General features: G+C 42.5%; 1 protein-coding gene across 17 annotated transcripts in view; it reads right to left on the bottom strand.

Annotated features, from left to right (window-relative positions):
* KIF16B (kinesin family member 16B) overlaps positions 1-12,655 on the bottom strand; it is a 140,430-nt gene extending 127,775 nt beyond the window's left edge. For 16 of the 17 annotated variants that reach the window (XR_012673243.1, XR_012673241.1, XR_012673242.1 and 13 more), the window contains exon 1: positions 12,468-12,655. Coding sequence is in view for 13 of the 17 variants with exons in the window: in XM_075147684.1 (XP_075003785.1) it covers positions 12,468-12,514 (47 nt within the window). In the remaining 4 variants the exon portion in view is untranslated. The remainder of the gene's footprint in view (positions 1-12,467) is intronic. The other variant, XM_075147679.1, reaches the window with a different exon arrangement.
* Positions 12,656-15,014: the final 2,359 nt, after the last annotated feature.

Genomic DNA, 15,014 nt, shown 5'->3' with positions numbered 1-15,014 from the left:
AATCATACTACAGGCAGCCAAATGTTGGCAGCATCTCCAGATTTCAAGGCAACTTTCAATGACCCCTGTTCATTATGTCACTTACCCAGTCCTCCACAAGACTTTCTGAAGATCCTCCTCACAAGAGAGGAGGAAGAAGAGCATGGAAAAGCACCGATACCTCAAATATAAATCAACAAGGGAAGCTTTAGAAAAATCCCTATTACAGACTTGCAAAATGCGTTTGGTCTTTTTCCAAGTTCATCTTTAAGTTCCTTCCTTTAAGGTCCTTCCATGAAAGGTTCAGTTATTTAAACAGTAGCTTCTTATTAATCTGTTCTGTATTATTCAGACACTAGAGCATTTATTATAGCTTATCCCATTAGAAAATCATGATATTATGTTTTCCATTAAATTGATACTATGGGAATCAGTTGTGATTACCATAATACCTGTCAGACCTGACTCTGAGAAGAGAACAGAAAGAACGAGACGCGTTTCATCTGGGGAGCGGGAGGGGAAAACAAGAAAGGACAGGACAGAAAGTGCCATCAGTTTTCCCAAATAGTGTTTCAAAAGACCACTTCAGCAAACCTCCAAGGCCGCAAGGACAAGGACGCAAGCGCTACTTGAACTGCCTGCAGAGCACCTCTGTGTCAAAATATAAAGAAACTCTCGGAAATTCACTTACCTGTAGACATCTAATGGAACATCTATTGGAAAAGGATTATACTGAAGAGCAGATGTGTGATTTTGTTTTTCAATTACTCAAAAACATAGTCTGAGCAACTTGTAAAAGCAACTCGACCATGCTCAATGGCTTTTCTTTTTAGCAAAGTGCCTGCTACTTCTTATGTTTGCATTTTAGGCACAATGCTATGGATTTCCTGTTTTATCAACCTGCTTGTCCACTATCCAGGTGTATTTCTGGGGTCACAAAGTGAAAGCATGAGGGTTGCTTAATGACCAGGAGAATTCAAGGTAGATTTAACTGAAAAACAAGCACAAAGTGTGTCACAGAAAGAACTTGGCTTTTCCTTGTAGATTGGTAACATACTAGATGTACATTTGCCCTGATGTCCCAGTGAATTACACAGACCAAAAGCACTTTCGTTTGTTTGAGTAACTCTTAAAAAGGGAACATTCAATTCAACCGTATGCTTTAAAAAGTCAAACAAAAACCCTCCTACACAAGAAATTCTTTGTTACTTTCTGTAACTACAGGAAAAGTAAAGTTGGTGCAATCTGAAATACCACACAATTTCTCTTTCCTATCCAAAGGTTTTTGTTTGGTTTTGTGGTTTTGGTTTTTTTTTTTTTAACTGCTTTTAGGCTTATCGAATAATTTTGGCGAAAGTACTTTTTCTTAAATGTGATTCCATGTCTAAGTGCAGCTAAAAACATAAATCTGGTGGTCTGTATATAAAACATCTTCATTATCCTTTGGGTTAAAGTGATTTTTTCCATAAACATCAATAACAACTAGTTTCAATATAAAGTTGGCTGAGACCTAAAATCAGAAGTCAAGCAATCCGATTTAATCACAAGATTTTGGGAATCCACTGTGGCTTAAGTCACTGGTACTAAACGATTACACTGCATAAAAATCACAGTTGTCTCCATAGCAGGGCAATAGCCAAGCATATCCTGAACTCAAAGTGACCCCATGCTGATGTTGACTGATATGGCTACAAGCCCATAATTAAATGACTGAAGCCACGTTTACACTAATATTGTCTAAAAGTTAACAACTACACGTTGTACATCAAGCGGCACAACTGCAATCAGATGTCGTTCGGATTTGGTTTGAAGGGAGGTTCCTAGGTGGATCCTCTGATAGCTGGTAAGGGCTGCAGCCTCCCCCTCATTCGGGAGAGCTCTGCAGACTCTTTTACAGCCACCCTTTTTCTCTGAACAACACATCTTCGTTATCTTCGAGACCTCTACCAAGCTGTCAGATCTGCTTGGCATCAGCCAACAGATTCAAAAGCTGCTAGATGGGACCGGACTGGCTGACAGACGGGTGGTGCCATCTCTCAAGTTTCACCTCAAGAAGCCAGCAGAAAAAATTCCTGGGGATTGAAGTTAAAATAAACAGCTTTCGATGGATACGATTGCAATTGTGTCTCAGTAAGAGAAAGAAACCGTACGCATACTTGGTACTTTAAAAGAAGGTTTTGTCATAAAGCACATTTTGTGCGGGCATAAGGCTTTCTGTGATCAATATAATCTTAATGATTTGCTAGAGCAGACTTACAATTATACCCACGTTCCCTTTTGTGATAGCAGTTGTATAAAAAGCATTGGCAAACTTTGCAAATAGTTAAATGAGAGAGTTCTGCTACTCCCAGAACTTTTTTCACAGTGCAGCTGAAACCAGGACAATAAACCCAGTGACAGAGAATGCAGAAACAGGGGAAATCTTGTACATCTCATGAAACAGAAATATTCCCTTAGTTTATATACTAGTACACACATATCAGTTCTTGTATGAAGGACAACCTAGATTAAATGCCTTTAGCTGTAAGAATAAATTTTACCAACAATACTGAAAGGCAGTAGTTTAATCTACAGCAGTAAGACTCTCCTGGAAAATGAAATACAGGCGTCCTTGTGCTGTCTTCTGTCAAATGATATCTAGCTTTTTGGGGGAAACTATGCACGCTTGTGGTAACACATACAGACTGCTCACTACATTAAATCATGTACCTGATTGCTTTTTCAATTTGTATTTTTAATAATATTATAGGTAGACTTCATCTCCCAACAACTCAGATCAGGTCTGGTGGGTAGCCACATGAGCAAATTTTTAAATCATCAGCAACGGCTAACTTAAAAAAAGAAGTTACCGTATCCACACATGCCATGGTCCATGATTGCATAACTTCTTGAAAAATATTTAAGCTTCAATCAGCAGACTACCTCAACAGTGACTTTTCTGCTTTGCCTGAATAGATGAAGTGTCAGACCAGGCTCAGTAATGGTCTTACCAGTAGGAACTAGTCCTGCATAGCTAAGTTTTAAGATATCTACGCGTGAAAACCCTCTTACACATTTCTGATGTCAGCCTTTAAGAAAATGTAGCAAATGCCCATCTTTGGCAGAAGCAACACAAAATATAACCTCAGACACAACCAAGTTGATTTGAATGACATCCTGGAATTCTGTTGTAACTATTATGACACTATGAAGTTTCTCTAGGACTCTTGGATTTTAGTCCACGTGATATTTTGCTTCTAATACCTTTTTTCTTCTGATTTGTTCTTTTACTCCTGCTATTCCAAGCCATAAAGACAGTACTGACTTAACCTCTTGTGTACAGCAAAATGCGATTCAAAGAAATCACATTGTTTCTCCGCAGTGCCCTTGTCTTTTGGGGAAGAAGGTCCTCAAATTAGAAATTCAGAAGAAAAAAAAATTGTAGCTGACTTCACAGATCTATTAGTCCTTCAAGTAATCCACAAGGCCGTTCTGTCATTCTTTTCCTAAACTGAAACACATACAAGCAATCTGGATTGAATAACAAATTACTTCAGTTATCTAAGTACAAATATCTTTCAAGTGTGTAAGCATACAGAAAAACAATGGGTGTACTCCAGGTTCTGTATCTCACTGTTGCTTTGTGTTTAACATATAAACTCTTTGGAGAAAAGTCTTCATAAAGCCAATATTTGAAGTGTCTCAGTCTCCAGCCCATCAGCAATTAAGATGCCGAGTGCCATGTACGCCCTTTTTCTGTTAGATAACTCTGAAAAACCCTCTCTCAGTAAATAACCCTGGCTTTGTATTCATAGCTACTGCAATATACAGGACTTCGCTCTTCAATTCAGTCAGCTGTTCTTACCAACAATACCTGCCTTTCAGATACTCGGACTTCTAAGAGTCTTCGAGTCCAAGAGCTCAGTCAGGTTAAAATAGCTGACTGCTAATCCCATTTATTTCAAAACTGGTCTTAATTTCAAACAAACACAGCCTGAGAAACCGACAGACTCACCTTTCTCTCGCTTCGTTTCGTCAGGAAAGTTACAACACAGAGACTCATTACCTTTTTCTCTGCTGGTCTCAGGGAGCTCTCAACAAAAAGCAGAGTTTGAAAGCATTTTATTGTTCATTATTTTAGTGATGTAACATGCGTAGGTAACCTGGCAATGTTTGATATTACTGAAATAAATGAACTAGGAAATGCTATTCTAAAACTAGGTTTTTCAGTTCAAAATGCTTAAGATCATAAAGTTTTGGGGCTTACAAATTGTAAATGAGGCCAGTTTAATTACATTGCCCCACATGTGCCCACACCGCCACTGCGCTCCGGCCTGCTGGCACTGGAAGGTCTTTGTTCTTCAATGCTAGGGAGGGGGACAGACAAAACAAGGTAGCGATTGTGACAAATCCTACAGGCTTGAAAAACTTTTGAAGCATTTGCATTAAAGCGCTGAAAAGGACAGAAAAATAAGCACATGTAAACAGAGGCTATATGTGGGCTTCCCGATCTCTGATGGTTTATGCAAGATTAACTGTCAGTCCCAGCCATTAACTCTTCAGTTGATGGGAACCCAGTATTTTGCTGAAACTCTTCAGAACTCCTTCCACAGCGATCAAGTTGAAGATCCCGTTTTAAAGACTACACAGGACAGAGGATAAGCTGGGTATCCATAAAGCTATGCAAAAACCACCGCAGAGGAAGTCGGAGGCAGAACGGCAAACGCAGGAGCCACTTAAAAGTCACTCGGGTCTAGTCTCACCTTCCCATTCAAGCAAGATCGTTTCCTGTAATGACTTTCTTCAAAGGAATTAGCTCTTCCCAACCGCCTGGGCTTTCATCCCCTCGGGAGACTCTTCCACAACCTCCACTCTCTCATTAGGAGTAATTCCTTAGATACAGTTTAAGCGGATCCATTATTAGCTTCATTCCATTGCTCCCAAGATACTATGAAGGAGCCATAACTAAACATTTAATTCCTTTTTTCAACATTTAAGCCCTGCAAATATTTCTAGATTTGCATCTCCTAATCTATTCCGGTAGTCATAACACATAGAGTACGCATTTAGCTCGGTATTTTTTGAATCCATGATTCCCATCATTTTTGTTGATCTTTTCCAACATAATTCAGATAATGAGGTCCCAGAAACACGACTTTACGAGATACTGACCCAGGGGCTCGCTGGGGGAAGCACCAACCACAGCTTCAGTGTTCGGCTCAGCAATATATCTGCAAACAAGAACTGCCCTGTGATTGCAGCACGCTCCTAAGTTCAAACTCATCGCTTCTAAGCGGAAAAACTTCAAAGATTAACCACAGAGGAAAAGGGCATAGAAAGAAGAGGAAAACAAGCCACTGATGTTCAAAGACCACGTACTTTAGCACAGGTGAGAAACTCAAGAGACACAAGCCACCAGAGAGTGCTGGCATTCTCTATTGCTCGCACCCCTAAGTTTCAGCTTGCTTCAGCGCTGCTGACATTTGCTGTTGTGGAAAAGCCTAAGGAGAGTCCAACAAGTTTTTCTAGAATGTCCTGACCTGTGGCATCCAAATTCCCAGCCAACTATCATCCTTGGTGTTGGCTTCTCTATTTGGCTTTAACTTCTCATTTTAGCAACGGCCATACTCTCACGAGACCCCGCTCCTTAACACAGCCGTCAATACTGCATTTTACCACCCCTTAGGAAAACATGGCCAGACCATTTGAGATTTAAACTCTTCAGGAGAGCGACTATTCTGCCTTACATTTGCAGAGTTCTCTTTATACTACTGAGCAAAATAACTTTAGCATTTCCCCCCAACACATCACGGCTGCTGCTTCTTCCAGGCCTGAACTATTTATCTATTACTTATTGCCCTTACGCCAAGAAAAACTTAAAAAAACCAACCATCTCCCATGCTACTATATTGATTATTATAAGACTTCCATCACCTCTTACTTATCCTTGCCACCGACAACCAAGACTTTTCTGTAAGCCCACTATGCTCTTCTCTATTTTTTTTCTTTTCTAGTCCTTCCAAGTTTGAGTCAACTCTCTGCTGTAAGCTGTCGTTTCTACTTCATTTGCTTCAACAGCAAGTTCTCCAGCCCTTCCTCCATTTTCAAATGGCCTGCTTGCAGCTTTATAACACAACTTACTACATCCCTTTCTCAAATACATGATCCCCACAGATATCACTTAAAGGAGCCTCACAATACATAGCACCTATGTTTCCTAGCAAACCCTGCTAGCTCAATTGCACCTTTATTCCAGAACTACAGACGGCAATAACAACAGCCATAAACTACCATCACTGAGACTTTTATCATCTTTGAGGGCATTTTTACATAATTACAAATGTTTATGTCACAATTTATTGTCGGTACCCGTGCTCGAAGAACCCACGTTCGATGCATTTAACAAGCAGAGCGCTCCCTAGTGCCAGTTAGATACCAAAATAGATAGATATCCAAACCAGGGACCAACAGCCCCTTCAGAACAGGCCCACCTGTGTGTTCTACTCACCTCTCCTTTCCTCTCTCTCAAAGTCCTACACCTTAAACAATCAGGTAACGTGGCCATACAACGATCATTTCGCCTATAGGGAAACACGGATCATATTCTATGCTTCTTTCTCACAACTGAATGAGTACCGGATTTTTGCGCTCTTTCACATCTGGCAACCTCACTGTGCTGAGCTGCCGAGACCAAATGAATGAAGCAGCCCACTGCTCTTAACCCCACCCCAGAACCTGGCCATACCCACTGCGTATCGCCAAGCCACTGCCAATCATAACCCATCTGTTCAGCACATCTTCACTCAGGTCACTTAAAAGGTAGTGGTTATTAAGGAGAGATGACGTGTACGTTGTCATGCTGATGCTCTCCCCTCTGGTCCTCCCTCTACTAAGGGACCTGTCCTGAGGAGGGCAGCATGGCTATGTTGAAGAATAAAAACTCTTACTACTGCTTGCTCCTCTTGAAGAGGTGAGAGATAATAAATAGAAAATAAAACCATTTCTTCATGTACCTTAAAAAACCAAACATACTTTTAATTCCAGACTTCCAAGTTCTCCTAGTACCAACTTTACATGATCCAAGAACTCAGATCAGAGTCTACGTCTTTATGCACTGGTCCAATGCTAACCACAGAAGTACCACACTGATGAAGGTCATTTTTTTTTGTGTGTGTATATATGTACACACACATATGCAAGGAAAGAAGTGTATCTACTCTGAACGCTTTCCCTAAGGAAAAAACTGCTGGAGGTCATTAAGTGGGTTCAAGGTTTTGGACACAAAAGACGGCAAGGTGAAAAAGTCACATTCAGAACAGTTAGTTTATCTTGCCAACTCAGCAAAGTAGATTTTTATAGGATTCGGACTCACCCACAAATAAAGGCAGAGGCAAGAGAGAGGTACACTCACCCCAGGCACACTAGAGCCTCACCTATCCTTACAGATCTTTCAACTTATTTTTATAGTAGAGAAATTGTACGTGATTGTAAATCAAATGACAAGCACCATTATTACAACAGAAGTTCAAAGACTTAACATAAGAAATGGCAAACTCAGCTTGCTGATAAATGGCTTATCCTCATCAGTACTGTAGTTTAGAAAGTGACAGTATTGCAACACTTGGCCATATTTAAGCCGAGTTATGTTTCTGCTATCACTTTGGAGCCTCCTAAGAGCAACAACCAACAATCAGTGCTCAGAAACAGATGCAGCAAAAATTTCAGCATGCACTTCAGAGACAAATACGATATTTAACTGTGGGTGTCCTTGCTTGTAATCACTCCATCTTTTCTCACTCTGCCTGTGCTACACTGATGTTACACATATTTTGTCAAAACACTCCATCTTTATAAATTCATGGAAATGAAAAACATACACAGTAACCTATATTTTAGACACAGCAATTCATCATGAGACACCAATTCATTCCCCTCTTCCTTGCACTGGAAATTCTGTAATATATTCTCCATTTATTTCTTTTGCTTCTCTTCTCAGTTCTAAAAAAACATAGGTAGTCAATTATAACTTTCATATTCCCAGTAAGCTCCTACCTAAATCACTTGTAAACACTAGGAATGGAAATTGAGATTTCAGCTGGCTCTTCACTGTTTTCTTGTTTACCCCTTTTTGCTGTTACAAAAACACTCTAGTCACATGTTCCTTGTAAAACGAAACAGCTTATTTTACATCTCTGTCCTTTGCATTGCTGTGTTAATTTGAGCCGTTGAAAACTCTGGTATTGATACTAAGGCTTAGATTGTGCAAGCAGTTATTTTTAAAGATAATGTAACGTTGGTCCTAAACTTCCCAAGGTACTCTGACTCCAGCTCTGCACACAGAGGAGTTACTTAAACATAACTAAGAGGTGTAATAATGTAAAAGCAAGAGGGCCAGCCTTACATCTAATGAATAATAGTGTAGAATGTATTTGTGGATTAAAGTATCAACATTGGCATGGCTTTTAATCCAAACAAATCCCAGAGTAACACAAAAGCCTTCTCTGAGCAATAAAACATATTTTCTCTGTCTCCCCACTATCAAACGTAAAAGCAGTTAATCTTCATGCGGTAATTGTGAATGACCATACAACCACGTCAAGCACTACAGCCACTGACACGCATTTCTGCCATCCACATCAGTTTGGAGCGCAAATCTAAGGAGTGTGTGCACGCAGCATTAAAAATTGATAATTTAAGAAGTAAATCATTTCATAATTATATTGGAAATAACAGAGCTGTGGGAAAGTCTATACAACTCATTTAAAAACACCAAGAGCGCTGGATAAGCACAGGGAAGAAGAACTTACTGCAGCGCAAACACAGATTCTGACATCAGCTGCATCGTCTGCAGGTAAGGACACCATATGACCCTCGTTTAGTTTGTTCAACCAGTTAAATACAATCATTAGTTTATGCAAATGCAAGAAACAGATGAAAAAAGTTAAAAATCAGAAAAAGCTTGTTTTCCTCTGTTACTTCATGAATTAAAAGCCAAATAGAATAGAGCTATCACATGTAAGAAATTGAGGGGCATAAGAATTAGGGATAGTATCTGAAAGAATCAAGTTGATATTTCCTTTATTAAATATCAAAACATTTTTTCTTATTTAGCATACTTCAGATGGTTTTATTTACCTGACAAAAAAAAGTATAAAAGTGGTTTTCCTGAACACTAATTGAATTCTAGTTTTCATGCAGAGGAAACGTGACATAAAATGGAATTAAGAAAAGACTACCCCCTCATTCTTCTTAAAAGACACTGAACAGCTGAACATAAAGCAATGTATTTATTTGAACTATGCAGATGCAGTGCATAATACAAAACAGAGAGTCAGAATCAGGTTAGGCTTAACAGGATCCCAAATATCTCACACTATGCAGAAGACAGTGACTAGTAACCAGTAACCCAAAGTCATCTGTTCAGTACGTGAACAGAAAAGTGCATCAAAGCCCATTGCACTTCTCTATAATCCCATTATTTTGCCCAGGAAATGGCCATTCTGAGGAATAACAGAATCTTGATGAGAAACTGCATTTTGTGGGACCAGGTATGGGATTTTCCAGTCAAGTCCTCCAAATTATAAGACAATAAATGGATGCTTCTAATGACTGTTTTGGAAAATGAACCTTAGAAATAATGGTGACCAAAACCATTAACTTGCCAGAGTAAAATACATCAACCACCCAACCTCACCTCCCTGCAGATTTCTACTCGATGAAGAAAACCTAGTCTTCTGCCAGCTGGCAGGTTTTTAGCCCCTTTACAGAAACATTCAAATATAAGCACGGACTGAAAAGCTGTCATTGCAATTCGGTATTGAATTAGGAAAACCAAAGGAGAGATGGAGCCTCACCAACTAACTCAACTTTCTAAGCTCACGCGCACAACTGGTTTCAAAACAGTAACTGTAAAGCCATTAGACATCATTTTTATTACATTATCCAGAGATATAGTCAAAAACCTCTAATGTGACCTCTGCATAACACGATTTGGGATGTTAACTACTTTAAGAAGAATGGTCAAGGGCTTTGACAACAGCACTGAAGAACAAATTCCTTCCAGGTCAAGCCAGAGAACGAGAAGACTAAAAATAAATCACAGCAGAGGGGAAAAGAGAAAAAAAAAAAAAAGACGACTAAAGTTTGTCATCCTAGCAATGGAACAGCAAGTAATGCTTAAACAACAACCCCCTCCCTATCACATGATTCATTCCAAGATCCATGTTCATGACTTATTACACAATTAGCAGTGCTATGACACCACACAGCGCAACTGCTCCATAATGCAGGAGTCTTACCAATAACCATTCATTAACTCTGTCTTCTCTAATTAAAAATGACTCATGAAATAAGCTGCATTATATGATTAAGTTTTGAACAAACCAAAGCAAATTTAGAGACACACACGAAATTAAATTTAACATTACACAGTATCACATTAAAGATTTTGAAAATAAGTGCCACGGAATGAACACCCAGTTGGGGAAGTTCCTTTGAATGGGCAGAAAGGTTTTCCTCCATAAAACACTGGAGTGACCCACAAAGGGGAAGGGAGCACAGCTGAGAGAAGACATGTACAGGGGAAACCAATATAAGCAAAATATGATCACTGATCCTGGCTTATGGTCCACAATACCTTCACTATTGCAACAGAAGAAGCTATTGGATCCTCTAAGGCTTAGAATCTCAGTTTTACAATATAAAGCACACGGGTCCAGCACTGACTGAAGGAGAGGAGCACCACCAACGTCAGCACCACTCCCGGGCTGCAGTACTGGGTGCCACGGGGAACTGCAACCGTGCCTCTGAAAAAATCAAGACTTAGAAGCAACATCCCATGACATTGAATCCAGCTTCCTGATAGTGTATTATAAACATCAAACACCATCCCATAAATAGCAAAGTTTTAACGATTTGAACTGGAAGGCTTTTCACAGTTTGCTTATTTCCATAGTCAGACACTTACTAGTTTTCAGAATAAGTTTATTCACAGCCTACTCATTGCCACTCGGTACACGGCGTCAAAGATGATGTTGATCACACCAGGCCTCTGCCTGCCCTACTCTTCGACTCGCTCTTTTCCACCATATCACAACTCTCATGATTTTCTAGGTATGCTCTGATCTAGCCCCATCCAAGTTATCCTCCCATGTGCATCCTAGGCACGAGTGTGTCCACAGTCATTGTCTGTAATATTCTTTTGCCACAACACTTGCAAACTTCTACTCACACTTTATCAGCTGTTGTTTCTACTGCCTATCACAATTACCAGACCTTTTCCCTTCTGCCATATGATTTCCATTTCCCTCTCTCTTCTGTCTCTTACATCACGGTTTTGGTCCACAAACAAAACTTCTCTGTGCTACCAAAACACTACAAATAACAATTCTTATCAATACTTTAAAGACGTATGCTACCTGTTGTCAGAGATTCTCAAAGGAAAAGTGAAGTGCATATATAGAATAACTTTTAAAACTTCTACGAACCATACGGTTAAACTCAGGGGATGGAGCGGGCGGGAAGCAGGAGGGTGTGACAAAACTATTCACCAACCCTGACCACTAACCACTCGGCTCCACCAAACTGCCTAAACTACTTGGAACCAACCTGCAATATTCTCCCCTTCCAACCTTCATCAACTTTACTTTCATAAGGTTTGTTTTTTCCCCCTCACTGAAAGCGACAAGGTATCAACTGACTTTCAGAACTTGGCAAATTTTTTTTTTTAAACACCTGAATCAAATCAAGTGAAAGGAAGGGTGGGAGCCTGATTGGCTGCCTAGGCTTTTAAAACACTTTTTTTTTTTAACTGCCTACATCATTCCAGAACAAGAGAAGAAGTAAGAGCACTGCCAGTAGAATCTCATCATTTTCTACATATGGTTCTGAAATTGTATCATTAAAAATTAACTCCATTGTGCACATTATCCATTTATTTCACCAAAGAAAAGAGTTTTTATTTCCCGGACGCATCTCAGGAAGCAGGTGATAAACTCTTGTCAATATAGTAAATGGGGCGGACTGCCTTTTTTATACTTCCAGCTTAAGTAGCCTACTAATAACCTTTACCATAATGGCTCCTCCACAAAAGCTGGCATTACAAATGAACTCGACAACAATCTCTCTCTTTCAACCAGGTAGAAGGGGTTGCAGTTGCTAGATGAAACGAAGAAGTAGCTTTCTTCCACATTTTAGAAACCTGGTTGTATGCTCTTGGCAGGCCCTTGCCTCTCAATAGTTTCCTATCTTCACCAAAGTAACCTTTTCGTCATTAAAAAAGCATCAGACAAACCAATGCTTAAGACCGTGGCAGACTGAACTTTCCAGGAAAGGCCCCACACCGTCCAGCACAACGGGGGAGCTACTTCCCAGCCTGCCGGGGAGGAGAAGCGCTCCCAGCAGCGCTCAGCCGAGCGCCAAGAAACCCCTGAAGTCCCAGGCAGAGCTCCCCCTCTCAGGAGTGGGGCGCAGGAAAGGCCGGGGAGGCCCCGCCGCCGGACCGCACTCACCTGCGGTTCATGGGCCGCACTCGCACGGCCACCTTCACCGAAGCCATGGCTCATCCCCGCCCGGCCGCTCGGACCCGCACCTGCTCCAGCCGCCGCCGGCCCAGCCTCGCCTCGCCCCGCCCGACCTGGCCTGGCCCTCGCCGCCGACCCGCGCCCCGCCCGCCGGGGCCGAGCGCAGGCCGCCCCCCGGCCTAGGCCATGTCGCTATGGCAACCCCCGCCCGCCCCCCGCAGCGTCCTCCCCCCCCGCCCCGGGCGGCTATGGGGGCAGCGCAGGGACAAACAACGTCGCGAGGCGGTGCTCCTCCCGGCCGCGAGGCCCCGCCCTCGGCTGCGGCGGGGCGGGGGAGGAAGAGGAGGAGGAGGAGGGAGAGGGGGAGGAGGAGGAAGACGTGGAGGAAGGCCGGGGGCGGGCCTTAGGGAGGAGGGGTACCGGGGGTAGCGACAGTTACTTTGGGTGGGTGAGTGCTTCTCCACAGGGCCGTCCCCCGAGGTGCATATAAGTACAGAGAGAGAGATTTGATGGGGAGTATATGCATATACATACATACATACATATATATATATGTATATATACACACACACCCTATAAATATATATCTCTGTTATATATAGGGAGATATATATATAGGATTGTAGGTAGTGGTATCTATATATATACACACCTATATATATACCCCTATGTACACCCCATATTTATCTCTCCCTATATATACACACACGGCTCTGTGTATATACACACCCCTATATATATACACACTTAAATATACCTATATATGGGGGGATAGAGATGTCTATATAGATATATATACACATATATCCATATATATATATGTATCTACATATATATCCATATACATCTATGTATCTTTTTTGTCCTTGGTTATATATATGTATATACAAACGTACATGTTTAAGAGAAGGTGTTAAAACAAAGCCGGGTGCGCAACCCCTGGTGAGACCCCGGCGAGGCCAGGCGGCTGGTGCCGCGGGGCTGGGGCCAGGGCCTGGAGCTCCACCCCACCTCCTCGCGCTGCCCGCAGGGACGTGCTCAGCAAAGGGGATCCATCCTGCACGGGGAGCTGGAGACCTCGCACCAAACCTACGCCGGCAGGGCTCCCGCCGGGAACGCCGCCATCTTCGCTACCTTCGGAGAAGCAGCCGGAACCTGGACCAGCCTGAGGCAGGACCCCTCATGCCATGCTTAAGTAATGAAAAAACCCTAACGAGGCCTGGGAAACGGCCGCGGTGCCGGTGCCACGGGAGGGGATAACCGCTCCGCCGGCGCCAGCCAGGCACGTCCGCCCCTCGGGAGCAGCCGGCCGCAGGCTCGTACGAGCGAGACGGCTCGTAAGGAGTAACTAGGAAGAAAACAACATAAAAAAGCAGGATAAGTAATGTTATCATAAATAATAAATATTTTTGTTTGGTTGGAGTTGTCAGTGCCTAGAAACCACACCCAGGATGGAGAGACCATTTAAAACGCTATACAAACACAGTTGCGTTCAAGTCATTAGGACGTTACCGGCTTGCCAAGCCAAAAAAACAGTTGCCAAAACACAGGAGAAGGACTCAGACCTCCTCAGACCTCATCCTTAGCGGTGACTCCTACTAACAACTGGCTGTCTCCAAAAAGGGGAAGGGATGAGGAAGAGGGGACGACAGTAAAAACATCCGCTGACGAGTGATGTTAGCATCGGTGGCGACCAGGATCACATAGATGAATGAGATGACCTGGGAAAAGGAGGAGCGCGGAGAAGGGAAAGTAAGAGACAGAAGGACCCCACGTTTCACCCCAAAGATGTAGGGAAGCACTAGGAGGAGGGTCAGAGGAACACAGCGAGCCACGACAGAAGAGATTTGGAGGATGATTGACTACTGCTGGAGGTGGTCGAAGGAGATGGGGCGGAAGCCCACCAGACGTGGAAACACAGCTGAGAACCAGGGCAAAAAGAGATGCCACGGGGTGGAGAAAGGAAAGGATCAGTGCATGAGATCAACTGAAGGATGAGGTGATGTCTGAAGAGAGAGGTCAGGTCCACGGGGTGGTTTTATAGCGAAAGAGAAAAACTATTATGGGTTTGATTTACTTGAGGAAGAGAAGACGAAGGATGAGAACCAGAGGGGCTCCGGGGCAAGGGGTTAGAAAGTCACTGGTGCAGCGGCTTGAAAGAGAAGAAGGGAGGAACAGATATAGGGCTGGTAATAGGAAAAAAGGAGGAAGGAACAATATACAGAGAGAGAGGAAAGCACATTGTTGGAGACCCAGGAGGCTTTCAACAGCCAGACGGGACCTCTGGCCTGAGAGTCAGAGATTAAAAACCGCATCGAAGGCTTGGAGATGGAAAAGAAAGTAGTGCTTGGGCGGTTACGGTGCGACCCAGCGGCAGGGTCAGAGGGGCTGGCTCCACCCAGGTTGTAATTCAATACAACACAAACTATAGCCAGGAAAGTGGGATAAATTAGTCCACCCAGTAAAACTAAGGAGGACTTGGTTAAATATTGCTCGAGTTAGACACGTTCAGCATCAGCACTATTTGCCTGGCTT

This window comes from Calonectris borealis, chromosome 3 (genome assembly GCF_964195595.1).
Source record: "Calonectris borealis chromosome 3, bCalBor7.hap1.2, whole genome shotgun sequence".
Taxonomy (NCBI): Eukaryota; Metazoa; Chordata; class Aves; order Procellariiformes; family Procellariidae; genus Calonectris; species Calonectris borealis.
The sequence above is the reverse complement of the archived record's forward strand: the minus strand, read 5'-3'. Positions and strand labels throughout refer to the sequence as shown.